This window comes from Astatotilapia calliptera, chromosome 10, assembly GCF_964374335.1.
Source record: "Astatotilapia calliptera chromosome 10, fAstCal68.1, whole genome shotgun sequence".
NCBI lineage: Eukaryota > Metazoa > Chordata > Actinopteri > Cichliformes > Cichlidae > Astatotilapia > Astatotilapia calliptera.
The window spans coordinates 19,184,450-19,200,458 of NC_137431.1; the positions used below are offsets into that span (position 1 = coordinate 19,184,450).

Here is a 16,009-nt window from a genome sequence, read left to right on the forward strand (position 1 = left end):
TAAAAGTTGACCTGAATGAAGACGTTATTCAGACTTAACTTTCAACCTTCTTCCCACAATCATCAGCAGGAATCTGCCCCATGGACCATTCTGAGTTCACTGAGGAGTCACTGCTCCCCAGCTTCTTTCACCAGCTGCCTCACCAAAGTTTTGTCTTGACCTTGACTTGTACGCACATCTTCACATCTGTCAGATTGGCTGCCCTCCAGACACTTGTGAGGTTTTAACTGGCACATGCCTCGGGACTTCCAGCTGTGATCATGATTTTATTGTCTTTGCCCAACATGAGCTTCCGCTCCTTTTTAAAAGCTAATGAACCTTTACATCAGAGCTTACTGTGACCTGAACCCTTATTTCTTCGCTGTTGTGGTACACTAGTCTTTGTACTTCATCACTTACATGCAAGGCTTTTAATTGATTGACTGAAAGAGGAAAAATGCTCCAACACCTGAACATCACGCCTTAATGGTCCTATAAAGACTTTTAAGCTGAAGGTCTTGGAGGACATGGGCCATGTACTGTAGGTTCAGGAGTAGAAGCTACATCTTACTGTCCAGTCATTCAAGCATGAAATTGAATTAGTCACTGGACAATTGCTGCCATCTAAAGGTCAGACGGTTACCTATATTTATAGCATAGCTGAGGGTATGCACAGCACTACAGTGCTATAATATAATTTCTTCTTGTAAAAACAAGAACTTATAAAAAGACTATATGTTACCTGCAATGTAACAGCTTTTTAAAGACACAAAACAAACAAGGCCTGCAATCATGAAATTTCTCATATTTTAATGAGCTTCACAAAGTACAAAACTAATTATCGTTTGCTTTTTTTGAAAACTACCCTTGTAAGCAGTCCTCCATGGCCTTCAGCTCCTGTAATTCATGGCAGTGTGGACCGCAGTGAAGGCAGAGAAGTCGCCTGACCTTGGGGATGACGGAGAGAGCTGCCCCTCGGGAACCACTGGGAGAAGGAGAGGAAAATGACGCAAAGGTTGTTATTTCTACAAATAAAGAGAGTCAAAAACAGAACGTAGTAGAAGTTATGAGACTGTGAAGCTTTAGGCACTTGGCTCAGGTAGGGTTTGTCGTCTTATTAAACCAAGTATTCTAAGTTTAGGCAATTACTCTGACAGCTGCAGTGTGACTGCACATTTAGCACTAGACACTAAAAAAGAAGGAACGCAACCTGAAATTTTTTTCTGCCCACTCTCTGCACAACTTTTCTCACCCATTGAAGTGTAGCTGTGCTAATTTGAAGAGTTGTCGACCCAGTTCGACGCTTTCTTTTCCAAACTGGGAGGCAATGGCTACAGCGCTTCGCTCCAGATGGGATGCTGCACTATTCCAGTCACCTACAGAAACAGCAGAACACAAACAAAGCAGTAAGAAGACTGCAAAGATTATGCACAGATGCTTTTTGGAGGGTTTTTTTTAACTCCTCAGGGTGTTAAAAACACAAACACCATTAACCACACAGCTCATATGCAAATACTCCACATCATTATTATGCGTACCCAGAGAAGCATAAGCTCTGGCTGTGGCATCAGCTAGCTCCCCCTGTAGTGGGTGTGTCTCTGCAAGGATGAGACCAGACTGACACAGAGTCTTTTTTAGAAGTCTTAGGGCCTCACCTGGGGGAGGGTAGAAGAGAAGAATCACATGACAGTGATGTATTTCTATATTTGATTAGATTTGGATGTTTATTTTTTATTTTTTTACAAGCACCTGGCCTGTCTGTCTCCATGAGTTCCACAGCCTTCTCCAGGTTAACCCTGATCTCCTGCAGACTGTTGTTCACGTCAGATAAGGACATACAATGACTGCAGGATGAGCGTGAACATACAAATCCGGCTTCTCTGTCCTCACTCCTTTTCTGAAAAGTATTTACAGTATTTTTAAATGATTAACATGGAAATGTCAACAGACATTGGGCAAATGGCCAGAAGAATGGACGGATCGGTTTCCTTTAAAATTCTTTCATTTTCCCCCCCATCGTATCTAATTCAGGCTCATGGAGGGCTGGATATCAGCAGTCACAGGGCGAGAGGCTTGGCATACACCGGACAAGTCGTCATTTGGTCACAGGGGAGAAATAGACAACAATTCACACTCACATTCACACCTATGGTCAATTTAACATCACAAATCAATATAGCCCCGTACATGTTTTGGACTGTGGGAGCAGTTCAGAGTGCCCAGAGAAGATCCACAAGGACATGCCACACAAAAAGCCTCCAGTCGGCAAGTGGATTCAAACCCCTGTGAGCTGTGAGGCAAACCACTGCACTTATTGAATTTAGGGTCACAGAGGGGGCTGGAGTCTATTCAAGCTTTCATAGGATGAAAGAAGGGGTGCACCCTAGACAGGTTGCCAGTCCATCACAGGGCTAACACCGAGAGACACACAACCACACAATCTGACATTTAAACGTACGTCGAGAATTAGAATTAATAATTAACTAACCAGCATGTTTTCAATTGCAACACTGTGCCCCCCATTAATCCTGAAAAAAGTCAATAATGATCTCATACTTTGAGAGATCCTTTGCACTTGATGCACAGGAGTCCAAGATCTCTGCCCTCAGTGCCTGGCTCCTGCTGTCTGGGCTCCTCCACGTCCTGCTGCTGTTGGCTACAGGCCTCACACTGACACAAGAAATAGTACTGCTCTTGCAGAAGACAACGGCGTTCCTGGGTCACCATCCTGCTGCTATGAGGACCTGAAGGGAAAATAAAATGAATGGTGAAAAATTGCTTTTATACACAAGGTTATGATACCATATTGATTCTAATCTATCTAAATGTTCCATCGTACATCATACCATAGCAGTGCAGGATCTCTTGTCCAGGAGTGATGAGCTTGGCTGCTCTGACTGTTACAGTGACTCCCTGCGCCTTGTGCCTCCATTCAGCTTCACCCCCACTGAAGTCTGCAGACAGAGTTGAACCAGAAGGCTCAATAATGCCTCCAGTGCTGAACACCAGGCTGGTGTTGGGGCAGCAAGAGTGATTGAGAAGACTAAGAGTCGGGAATACTGCAGTAGCAATGCGAATTTCCCTGTTGGACTGCACCGGTGAGTTTGTTGCTCCTGTGAGATGCAAAAAGCCAAAACAAAATGCAATTAGAAAAAGGGACCTCCTGCGTAGTCGACACTACAGAGTATTCACAGTTGCAAAAATCAATAAGAAAAGTTTTATATATCCTTAAAATCCTTTTGAAGCAAAAATCTCCTAAATTTTCTGGTTGTGACATCCTAAAAGTAAACCTCTGTGGTCTTCTATGATAACCTGAAACTGAATTTTTGACCCAACAAGCAGTGTAAACATGTCCCATCATCCAAGCATGTTTAAATTGAGTTCCTCTTTAACTTCATTCTCACCCACATTTTTTATTACTGTTTTCGTTCCACTGAGTTAGAAAAAGAAGCAAAGTGAGTGCACTGTAAATCTTCCTCTGAAAGCGTCACACCTGAAGCACCTAAAAAAGACTTTTATGCCAGTGGAATCGTTTTTAGTTGTGTCATCCATCAATTTCATCAAAGAGGGAACACGATTTTCTTTCTCATTTTTCTGCCTGTGACACGCAGCTGCAGCTGTTTATTCTAACTACACTCAATCTGAGCCAACTTAACAACACATTTTGCGCCTGCAGTCACCTGTGTCTTGCAGCACGACTATTGCCTGGGCGTTACACCTCAGCTGTAGGATGTGCTGTAGAACTGCACTTCCCAGCATCCATAGCTCTGCATTCCAATCAGCGTCTCCTCCCTCCTTGTTTGGTCCCTGTGGGGTATGGCTCCATGATACAGGTGGTGGTCCTGCCTTGCTGAGCTTCAGGTAGAGTGTTGCTGCGGTGACCGCACACATGAAACGCAGAGCAGGGCTGTGGTGATTCAGGTGGTGCAGCAAGTTATACACATTCAGGTAAGAGCCCCCATAGGATGATGTAGAAGGATCACTCGAGTGATTATTAAAACACTCTTTGTGCTTGTCTCTGATTGGCTCCCTTGCTAGTAGAAAGTTTTTTAACCCTGCCTTGAGAGCTAACCTCAGGGCGAGCTGTGACATAACGCCCATCGCCATCAGATCTGCTCCCAGCGCACACTCCCAGCGATGATGTTCTTCCCAGGCTTCCTGCTGACAACCAGTTGAACAGTATCGGCTGTAGCTACACCTGTCACATGGTACAAGAATCAGCGTTTCAGTCAAACACCTATGGCAACGCCTGTCCTCCACTCCAAACAACACTTCTCTCTCTCTGCCATACCGTCCCACCTTCCCTTTCACCTCCTCCATTCCTGGTAGGAGGACACAGCTGTATGGCCTGTCAGTGAGAATCACCTCCCCGGCTGCTATTCTATTTACAGCCACCAGGTGTCGACCTTTCTCCACAGTGGAGTCAACAACAACTTGAGGACAAATCCCAACTGTGAGAGGCCCAACAGATGGTGAATTTGCTGTGTCTGAACCTTTACAATCGTTTGAGGCAGGGTTTTGATCATCCTCCCTTCCCTTTTCATGTACAGAGAGATGTTTAAAGCACAGAGTGCGGCGGTCCTCCAGTTTGTGTAAAAGATGAGAGGGATAGCCATTCTTCACGGCTCTGTCAATGTCATCAAGGCATTCCTGAGGAAAACAGAAAAGCTGGAGCGTAAACAATCACAAAATCAAAGACTGTGAGCAAAACATAGAGATGACAGACTTTTTACTAACTCATGAATTCTGCACTGAACCGGAGGGGTAAGGCTTGGAAACCTGTCATAAGAAGACTGAGAAAAGGAATACTGGAGGCATTTTTAAGGACAGTAAGCAGTGCTGTGAATGCTACATACAGATTGTACACAAATAAGCACTTTTATGAATCTGACCCATTTCACACGCCTGCTAAGCTGTTGCAAGGTTTTACATATGAAGTATGATTCTGCCAGTTACAGCTCTGGCTATGGTTAGGTAGCCTAGCTATCATAATGATGGTCTGTGCACTGTCTGTCGAATAGGCAGCTGAATTAGGGGGGTCAAAGAAGGTCTAGTCCAGGGGTGCCCAATCCCAGTCCTCGAGATCTACTATCCTGCAGCTTTTAGATGCATCCCTACTCCAACACAGCTGAATCAAATGGTGTGATTACCTCTTCAGCATGCCATCAAGTTTGGCAAAGGCCTGATAACAAGCCATTCAGTTGATTCAGGTGTGTCAGAAGAAGGAATGCGTCTAAAAGCTGCAGGACGGTAGCTCTCGAGGACTGGGATTGGGCACCCCTGGTCTAGTCAATGCACTGACACACACATCATTCACAGCTCTCTATTCTCATCAAACCTGCTGTTGTCTATGTAGAGGACTCGGAAAAGAGCAGTTTAGATTTAGGCCAACATGAATTTGAGAGAATTTTAGTGTGAGGACAGCATTTGAGTTGGTGTGGTGGTTGTGATTAGGATTTGCTTTAAGTCTGATGTTGAGAGTTTGTACCACACACTTAAACCCGAGATTGACAGTCAATGTGATTCAAAAATACTTTGTTTAGTCAAGGGACTGAGTATATATTGGAGAGATAGTGTACATATACTGGATTAAGGATGTTTAAGATGGTGCACGCAGAAGGAAAAAGGTGGAAGACCACAGAGAAGATTCATGGACTGCACTGAAGAAGGATGTTTAGAGGGTTGGTGTGATAGAAAAAGGATGTCAGGGAAAGGCTGAGATGGAGACAGATGATCTGCTGCAGCAACCCCTAAAGGAAGGAGGGGTAGAAGCAGAGGAAGGAGAAGAAAAAGAATCTGCTATGATTCCAAGAAGAGAAGTTAAAGAAAAAAAGCAAAAGAGTTCATTTTGTTCTGCGATCTGAACCTTGGATGAATGAAATATGCAGTAGTGCATTCTTTCCTTGTTGGATAGGTTTACTGTTGACTCATGGCACAAACGTTAAAAACCACGGCGGGTTTAGACCTATAATCCCAGTGATTATGGTTAGGATAATTAACTAGTTTTGTTTTAACTCTTTCTTAATCCATTAGGAGGACCCTTTCTGAACTGAGTGGTTCCTCTCATATGTCAGGTCTGCTTATAGAACAAAATGACTGTTTGCATCAGATATTAGTGAGGGTGGTCTCTGCTTATAGAGCTACCCTTGGAAAAACCTGAAAACTATTCTAATAGTCGCCAAACCACGTCTTTATTGACATATACAGAGGTGTCAAAACTCCTCATTACGGATACCGGGGAGGTTGTTAAATGTCATCTTTATTAGAGAAAAGAGTTAAAGCCAAACCAGATGGGGTTCGGTTTAGACAGTTATCAAGATTTTGCTAAACATGCACAACTTCATAAACTAGAATATCTAATTCACGCTTCCCATTTGAAGGTGTTAAAAATTTAATAAACTGATAATAACTTATTTGACATGTTAGGCTTAAACATGAGAAACTGCAGGAATTACTGCTTTTTAACTTCGCTCAGTTGAACTTTTTTAAAATCTTTTTATTCCTGGTTTTTGGTAGATTAATGTCCTCCCACAGACACTTCCTAACCATACAGGCTTATTATACATCACGTAATGGAGAACAGGGTTGTTACTGTGGACTCAGCTGGTGCTTCAAAACTCTTACCTGACTTGTGAGGGGAGAACAGTGTGGAATTAGCAGTCAAAGGTATTTTATAACAGCTTCAAAAGTAAGTAGGATAAATGAATGCCCTGTACAGTTTTGACTTAATCCTAGTGCCTGGCACAAGTTTGAGAAATAGGATATTAAAAAATATTATAATGCCCGATATTTTTTTATTTAATGAATCATGAAAAAAATCATTATAGAAGATGAGCTCCTGGTTGCAAAGCACCCGCAGAGGTACAGTGACTTATAAATGGTTCCAGGTAAAGCTTCTGTGATGGAAACGGGTGTGATGTGAGGAACATGGGTATCCTTCCTGTTGGCCACAGCAAGAAAGTCTTCAGCATTGTTAAAAAAAGAACACTTATGCAGTCTTGTGTGCAGCTCATCAACCGTTTGCATGAGGATTTGAACCAGCACGTTTTTCTGTGCAAGCTTCCTACAGGCAATTGTAGCTCACACCATGACAACACTAGCCAACCACTGAGCACAGCTGGTTTTAATGGTGAAGGTGGCACAGACTCACCTGGTAGTGCTGCAGATGGTAGAGCGTAGCAGAGCGGTTGGCGTAGCACAGAGACAGCTGCTCCGAAGTACTGGGAGCAAAACAGATGCCCTGTAATAACAGGAGACAGTCGAGGTAGGGGTTTATGGTGGGCAGTGTTTTCATGTTTAAGGTGCTTAATATCAAAGGCATGCTTACACTTTTAGAGTCAAAATAAAATCCAGATACACCTCAGATGTAACAGCGATAGTCACCAGCGTAGTATTTCTTACTTAACTTACATCAGAGCTAGTATTTCACATTGTTTCACTGTCTCAGTGTTTACACACCACTCTGCATTTAATCATTGCTTATTATTAATCTCTGGCTTTATTCCACAGTGTGTCTTTTGTCCTGTCTTCCCCCCAATCACTCCATTGCAGCATATAGCCACTCTCTTACTGAGCTTGGTTCTGCCGGATGTTTCTTCCCGCTAAAAGAAAGGATTTTTTTTTAACTTAATTAAAGTATCTAGGGTGCCTACAGTCCCAGAGTAAGATATAATATTGTTTCAAATTTACCTTTGAATAGTGCAGAGCAGCTGCAGTGTAGTTTTTAGTCTTGAAGCTGGAGTTTCCCCTCACCCTGCATTTGGCTGCTAGCTCTGCATCCTTCTGTACTGAATATACTGCAGATTCTTGCTGCAAGAAGTCCAGATCATCTTGTCTGCAAAAACAAAAAGAACCCTTTAATAATACACAGAAACACAAAATAGGTGCAGAGCACTGTTCAAAAGCTTTTCCTGGACTAAAGTCCAGTTCAAGTGGTCCAAGCTGTTGCAGCTGCCTCAGAACTACCAGTCAGTGTAAGGTTAATAAAATAGGTTCGTAGTCTTAAATTCATTGGTACTACATGAGCTGAACTGGGTGCTTACCTCACGAGACTTAGACCACATCTGAAAACGTCATCTATTTCAAGCAGGGACGTAAACTGTTCCTTTAGTTTGGGCTCGAGAGCGCGCCACTTCTGTGCCACGTGATCTTGCCACTGAACGCACGGCAGATCCATTATGGATTACAACAGAACCGCGTCACCCTGCTGACAGGACCGCAGAACCGGAGAGTAGTTTGGGTTTGTTTTGAATTAGTTTCACATGAGCTCTCAGCGCTCTCAGCACAGCTGTCACGTTAGAGTGGACCAAACTACAGTTCCCGGCAATATCTTTCACAATAAAATCAAAACTGCAAACCCGTGGCTGTTCAAAGACCATCCTGTATGTGAAAATTGAAAAATATTCTCCTTATTAGGTTAATGACACAATTCAAACTAATCACATTGTCGTAAAACAATATTTTTCGGTAGTATCCAAAAATAATTCTGAAGCTAGGTTTCATTTTAGAGGTTATAAAATTGCTTTTCGTGACTATTTTCAAGGCGCTTTTCACATTTTGCACCGGAATCTGATTTGCCATATGAAACAATATTCAATATTTTGATATTTGTAGTAATTCTGTGTGAGGGCAGAATTTAAATAAGTAAGTTTTGGAAACATGTGTTTAAAAGTAGTAACACAACTCTCCATACAAGTTGGATTACCTTTGGTGTTATTCAGTTTTGTTGCCCCTCGCCTTTGCAGTTTTGTTTTATTCATTTTTGGCTATTATACAAATACACACATAGTGGTGGTCACAGCTTTGTTGAATCTGTTTGTTGTATAAATACAAATAATGTAGTATGTATGTAGTATGTTTAGTTTTTAGACCAGTGCAGTAGCTACAGACTGAAACTATCAAATTAATATAATGTAACAGATTGGCAAAATAGTCAATGTCGTGCAGTGGCCTAGCATATCGTTTATTTTGAAGGCGTAAATGTGACACTTCCGGTCTTTTAACGTCTCGGCAAAGTGTCGTTTGCCTCTCTCCTATCGCGATAAGTGTCATGGCTTTTTTTGGAGCTACGTACCAGAAAAGCTAAACTCTGCAAGCTTTGAGATAAGCTTCACACGAGAGACATGAACGTACCTCTTACAAAAGGGGCGGTTGAAGTAAGCATAAACCTTAAACTGACTGAGCTGCTGTTTTCTCTTTGACTCCGTGTCTCAAGCTTGATTGAGACACGGAGCCCTGTGCGCTAATGTTTACCTTTGGTCCTAATGGTTCATCAGCTGTAGCATTACCAGATCAGTTAAAAAGAAACTTTGTTACCGGTTGATTAAAAAAAAAAGCTCTAAGAGCAATATTTGTGATGAAGAGCAAAAACAATCAGGCTGGGTCAACAGAACAATCTATTTTTGGGCTATAATGACATTTTACCTCTCGACAGTTTTTCGATAATATTTGACGTCTAGAGAAAGTGTTTGTCACCATCCACATGAGAAACAGAATAGATGGCAGTTTTGTCCAATGGTTGTTACACTGTAACTTTGCCTTAGCAACACTGTAATATGTAATGAGGACAAACAGGCAGTTGTAACTAACGACGACTATGTGTGTTATTATTGATGTCTAGGCCCTGTGCAAAGGCTTAGATGTGGACAAGCCCGTGCTGCAGCTGCTGGTGAGTGGCTCTGTGGAAACCCACTTGTATTTCAGATTACATGATATGCATAGAAGCCTCTATTATAGCATAAGTACAGAGTATATGTGAGTATATATGAGTTATAATTACAATACCATCTGGAAACTAAAGAATTTAGGTCTAGTTTTAGATTACTTATATTTTTCTTTTTGCAGTGCAACTTGACTTAACATTCAAGCACAAGCACAGAATAAAGACAGCATTTCCTTTTTCAATTTTGTGAGTAAAGGTTTCATGTTAAGTATTCTACGTGTTTTATTTTGCATTATGTTTAAATACAACTATATATCATTCAGAAATTGTCACTAGTGGTCTTTTCAATGCAAACATTTGTTGTTAGTCTTTATGCAAAAACGACATAGTCAAGCAGAAGGCTCACAGTGTTTGGAGATGGAATGATCCAGTGATGTCATTGTGAAACACCTTTGCCATTGCAGATGGAGACGTAATAGAGATTGTACACGATGTATCAACAAGAACCATCTGATTTTAAAGTGCTTTAATTCCACAGCCACATACTGTTAGAAAGAGGAGATTTGTGAGTTTCATGTGGTTGCTGGTAGGTAGCAGTGACTACAGACATGCTCACAAAAGTATGAGACAAGTTTAACTCGGCAAGGAATATGTTGTATGGAATGTTACATATAGAGGGGGACACATTGAGAACTTCTCAACAGTGAAAGTTTTGTATGTAAAATTTTATGTACAGCCATGTTTTTTTAGTTACTGCAAGCTTCTATTTTCATTACTTTATAAAAGATAACCTTTAAAAATCAGATGATTCTTTTTGTTACGCTCTGTATTTTTTCAATTCTTTGTTAAATTTGTAAAATGAATGAGCTTGCATCTCATCTTCTGATTTCATTGTATGATGGGCTCATTTTGAGCTGAGGCAAAGAGTGTTAACTCTGTCTCATGTGATAATTTCCTCTTCCTCACCTCTACAGCAGATCGTTTAGCATCTCATCTGTCCTCTGCTCTCTCCTGTTCTCTCCTCCTCTCACATCTCCTACTCACTAAAACAGCACAGTCAGCACATGCAGACAAAATGCCTTTCTTTTCATTAGTCTGTGTTATGCTTGTACTTGTGTGTTAAACAAACACACATCAAACACAGGTGTCCACTGTACCTGTTTTGTGATTAGAACGTTTGATAACTTCTCAGCTAGGCTAGCTAGTTAAACATTTCCCTTCTTTACCGCTCAGAGCTTACAGATGAGGCAGCAGAACCCTTAGGTCCTGACTCATCTGCTATCTCTGTGGAGATGTTCGAGGGAAAGGGCTGCGTAAATAAATGCCTGCTTGTTATAATTGATTTTATTGCTTCTTTGCTGTCATGTGTAAACAGAGCGGTTTAATGATTCCTATTAATATATCTTGGGACCTTTTGTTGTTTTGATTTTGACATCTTTCCTTCCCTCTCTGTTTGTCAGAACATCCGTCAGATCAGTAATGTCTCAAGCCCACCCAGGTTCCGACTTATGATGAGTGATGGCCAGCACTCTCTGACTTGTGAGTGTCCTCCAGTAGTACAACAACTTTTAAATTTGGAAGTGACACCAGAAATAAAAGTCAAAGATAATGTGGAGGTCTTAAATACTAAGATATAGCCAGTTAAACTGTGATATTTCTTTTTCTAGAAATTATATATGAAAATTTCTGTGTATTTTTGTGTCTAGCTTGCCTGCTTGCTACCCAGTTAAACTATTTATCTGAAGAGAACCTCCTGGTACCAAACTGTGTGTGTTTGTTGAAAAAGACCATCAACAACACTTTGGCTGATGGCAGGTATGTGTTGACTCTTTATTTCCTTTCTTCTTTTGTTTACTCATGTTTTCCCATTTGGTATAATTTTCACTTTGCTCCTTTTTTTTGTTCCAGGCGTGTGGTTGTTGTTATGGACATGGATATATTAAAGTCAGCAAAGGAAACTGGGGGGAAGATTGGAAATCCCACTCCTTATAATACAGATGGTATAGTACTTTTAAAGTGTGCATGGATGAAGGTAAGAAACTGTAATAAACAGCCTCTGGAAGCCCCTTATGGTGTTTGTTCCTCTTTTAGGTAAGACTTCATCTCCACAGAAGGTGTCATCAAGTACCTATGTTCCAGAGTCCCCTCCGTCTGCTGCCGTGCCTGGACCCTCCTATAGGAACTACAGCTGTGAGTTTTTTTGTCAAACACTTTGTATATGAATCATGGTAATATAAGATAATACTGCTGCCATTTCCTGCTTGTTATTTAGTCACTTGTGTGGCAGAAGCACCTTTTCATTGTGTTGACATCAGCACTACTTTATATCTCACTGTATCAGAATAAATCGCTTATAGTGCAAAACAATGGCTTTTGAGAACCTGAAGAAAAAGTGAGTGTACTTATTCATTTACAATATGTGCCATTAATTATATGATATGCAGCACTGTGCAGATGCTTTGAGGAACCCCTCATCTCTTCATATTTTGCCTCCAAGCAGCCAGATTTTCTTTTAGGTTTTTAAAGTGGTCTTGAGCAATAGTTCTCGTGTTTTTTTTTCCTTTGGGTGTTGTCTTCATTTTCTCTAATTTTTCAGTCAGTCCTTGTAGCTGAGCATTTTCAGAGGAATGTTTTTTTTTGAGCCACTTACACAGACCTATCGATCATTCATGCATAAAACAGCAACTTAGCTCAATATATGAACCAGTTTTGCATCTGCACGTGACAGGCAACTTAGCAAAGAAATAATTTTAATTAGTATTTGTAGTTGAATCCCCCCAAAAAACAAGTCAAAATTTGAGATGCATAAAGTGGTAGTTTTGCATCAGTAGACGCAGGATCCAAAAGTTTCTTCCCTCAAAGTGACTCGATCTGCTGTGTGTGTGTGTGTGTACTGCTCACACATTTGGGAAACAACAGCAGTAAAAGCTTTGCTTTCAGAATGATCAGGATGAAGCTATTAATAGTAAGGCCAAAAACATGATCCAACAAGCCGCAACATTAAGACGGCCTGCTATATATAGTGTATGATCCCGTCATGCTGTGTAAAAAGCTCTGGTGGCATCATGTGGTGTTTGGCAGGACACCACTGGGTTGTGGTTTGGGGCCTTTGTGGTTTGGGCTTGTTCTGGTGAATCCAGCAATTGCTCAACATGATTGGTTAATGCCTTAGGCCCTTTTCAGTGTTCCTGGTGTCAGTACCAAGCAGTGGGGTGCATTGTCTGGCTGGAGGAGGCCACTGCCATAAGAGGGATTATGCTTGGTCTCTAACATTATATATGTAGGTGGTGTCAAAGTGTGCCAAGGCCTGAGGTTTTCCTGCTCTTGGATTATGGATATCATTACTTGCTTTGCAGATTACAGTATTTAATTACCTCATTGATTTAAAACAAGTCCTCATTTAGCCGTACTTACCACAAGGTCTTTAATGAGCTACAAATAATTTTTGTCATCTACAATTCATATATTGTAGTGGTATAGAGCACCTAATCATGTGTGTATAATATTAACAGAGAACAAAGGAGGGTTTTGTTTTAGCTTAAACATACAATATTTGGTCCAGTTATTTCAGGGACAATTAGAATATTATTTCTTAATAAAACCTAATCTTGCCAACAGAGGGAGCCAAGCACCCTTTAAGCAAATGCTGCTGACAGTTGATTTGCAGTCTTCTCACTGTTTTCACCCCAAACTGCAGCTATAATTTGGTGGAGAACAGAGACTTGGAAAGACATTGCTAACCAAACAGTACATCCTGATGTCCATCCCTTTGATATTCATAGCAGTTCAGTGTTCAAAGGCTGTAGTCTGGGGGTGGGTTAAGAACTAGATAAAGCAGGATCATAAGGCACACTGTGGTAGCCACAGGAAATGCTAAATGAATGGTAGACTGAAGTCGCTTTAGTCTAAGTACCTTTTTTCATAACACGTTGGGTACTTAAATCATATTTACAGCTCAGCCATCAGAGCGGCAAACTATCTTGTTGCCCACTGGCCACTGGGGGAGTCCATAACTCACTTCTTCCTCTATTTTACCACCAACCAGAGTTTTGTAACATTTTAGGAGCCCCAAATGATACTCACTTTCCTGCCACAGTAGCTGTTGCCATGTATCATGCCTAAAGTAGTCTGCATTTTATTGGATCTGCTTTTATTAGCTTAGCCTTTGTTTCACTCAGTTGTTTTATACCACCACCAACTACGCTTAGCATTGACATTGATTTTGTTATGTGGCAGAAACATACCCGATAGTCCTTCTCGGTGGAGGATGTAGGCATGTGGGTGGATAATGAGTGCTTAGTATATTGCGCGTGTTTGTGCATGTGTAGGTGTGTGTCTGTGTGCTCGTGTTGTGACTGAGGGAGCTTGTGTGGGCCGGTGGCTCCTCCAGTTCATGGCTTCATGAATATTGTGTTGTGGACTGAATCCTGTTGTTGCGGTGCACACGGAGAATCGGCGCGGGGGGGTTGAGAGAGAAGTCAACTAATTTGACTCAGCAAAGACGAGGCTCCGTATTAACTAGTTCATCAGACTCCTTTCCTCATTACATCCTTTGATCTGTGTTGCTTCAGAGATTCAACCTGATAGATGAAAACTGCTCCTCTATTTAATTGTTCTGTTGATGAAGGGGTCTTGTGCATAAATTCTCAAGCCTTTTCTCCTTTTGAATGCGACTTAGTGATTGATTGTTTCATTATTTTTCTAAATTGCATTCTTACTAAGTCGATGCATTTTTGAGTGTTTCCAAGACTGCTAAATGCCACAAATCAAGCATTTCCATTGAGCTTTGGGTTATGTAATGGCTCATGGGGCTGTTGTTGTATTTGAGGGTTTTGATTCAAACCTCTGTGCAGACGTCCCAGTCTTTGAGCAACATACTGACTCCCTGGGTGCCTCCATTTGGCTAACTTGGCTCATTACTTCTTTCAATTATGTCTCTTTCTTGTACTGTAGCTCCGTGCAGCAGGGATCCTATTGGCAGAGAAGCCTAAGATGCAGGGAGGAGACACAAAGATGTAGGATATGTATTTACCAAACAGCACATCCTCTTTAACTCTTACACCATTTTCATGAGATGGCTATCACCCATGTAGACGTAAGGTTAAGAAATATTAAAACAAACATTTTAGAGGTATTAACTGAAACTCTACGACTGCTGCTCCTGTGCTTTATGTAGATATATATGTAGATATATTCATACATTAGAGCAGGGATGTCAGACTCTCTTTACATTATGAGCCACATACACTACACTTTGAACACTTAACCAGTGAAACGACATGATAAATTGTTAAAATTACAGGAAAAGTTCTAGTAGCTCCATGCCTAGACTGGTTTTCTTAATTCTCAGAAAATGTCTTTACTGTGGACCCACTAAAAATACGGAAATTTCTTTAGTTGATAGAGGACACCTTTCATGTGGGCCAGAATGAAGTCTTTGGTGGAACAATTCTGGCCTCCAGGCCTTACGTTTGACACCACTGCATTAGTGCATAATGAAACAAAACCCATTACTAAAACAATAGAAAAGGATGTCGCAGTGAAGTTTATTAATGGTTGGGCCAAACAATAATTCACTGTGCAGCTTTATACGACATGCATTTCTCCTGAATGAGCCCAAATACAAACACATACATGTTATCCATTTAAGAACTGGAACATATTTGATGATGCAAACCTAAGATCAGTTCTAAAATCACAGACCAGAGGACAGAGAGGACAGAGGAGTGAGAAACTGGAGGAAGTGTACAGTAATTGGCTGAATGGAAAGCTGCTGTAGGCATTGTGCTCTGTAGAGACTCCTGACCTTTGACACCTTGGGAGTAGGAGGATGCTGTTAGATAGACTTTTCCTGTTGAAGATTTTGTGGCATTTATTTTAAGTGTTTTGAGCGTCTAGTTGTTTGAGAGCACCTCTTAGGTTCGCAGTCCTCTCTCGCTTAAACATAACAGAACAGAAAAAACCCCAAAAAAACAGCAGTAGGTGTGAAGTCAGAGGCCACGACACAGTTGTCACAGGTAGTTCTGTGTTCCCATTTAAATATTCATCAGCAGCTATCTCTTGAAATAGTCTTCTCAAACTGCTTCGTAGATGATATTTAAATTCCAAAAAGATATCTGCACTCACTAAAGTGCGGTTAAAATAATATCCATAATTCATCACTAACCATTCTCTGTAGGTTTCTTTTTCCCCCACACAACTCTTTCCCTTTTGCCCTCACTCTGATGAACACACACACACACACACACACACACACACACACACACACACACACACACACACACACACACACACACACACACACACACGTTTTCATTCTTTCTCATTCACGTTCTCTTTTTTTGTTATTATTATTTCCTTTTCATCCAT

At 41.1% G+C, this 16,009-nt stretch overlaps 2 protein-coding genes across 4 annotated transcripts in view; one reads left to right on the top strand and one right to left on the bottom strand.

Annotated features, from left to right (window-relative positions):
* Positions 1-772: 772 nt before the first annotated feature.
* Positions 773-8,296, bottom strand: smyd4 (SET and MYND domain containing 4). Its single transcript, XM_026181180.2, has 10 exons — positions 8,022-8,296; positions 7,669-7,813; positions 7,130-7,219; positions 3,660-4,629; positions 2,826-3,092; positions 2,536-2,723; positions 1,729-1,876; positions 1,518-1,634; positions 1,232-1,355; positions 773-964 (listed from the first exon to the last, which is right to left on the bottom strand). The coding sequence occupies exons 1-10, from the start codon at positions 8,153-8,155 to the stop codon at positions 841-843; spliced, it is 2,307 nt and encodes a 768-aa protein (XP_026036965.2). The 5' UTR covers positions 8,156-8,296; the 3' UTR covers positions 773-840.
* A 692-nt stretch (positions 8,297-8,988) lies between these two features.
* LOC113030088 (replication protein A 70 kDa DNA-binding subunit-like) overlaps positions 8,989-16,009 on the top strand; it is a 53,863-nt gene continuing 46,842 nt past the window's right edge. For 2 of the 3 annotated variants that reach the window (XR_013911717.1, XM_026181181.2), the window contains exons 1-6: positions 8,989-9,134; positions 9,599-9,646; positions 11,101-11,179; positions 11,347-11,455; positions 11,549-11,640; positions 11,732-11,830. Coding sequence is in view for 2 of the 3 variants with exons in the window: in XM_026181181.2 (XP_026036966.2) it covers positions 9,102-9,134; positions 9,599-9,646; positions 11,101-11,179; positions 11,347-11,455; positions 11,549-11,640; positions 11,732-11,830 (460 nt within the window). In the remaining variant the exon portion in view is untranslated. Of the gene's footprint in view, positions 9,135-9,598; positions 9,647-9,822; positions 9,887-11,100; positions 11,180-11,346; positions 11,456-11,548; positions 11,641-11,731; positions 11,831-16,009 lie in introns of those variants that run through there. The other variant, XM_080307143.1, reaches the window with a different exon arrangement.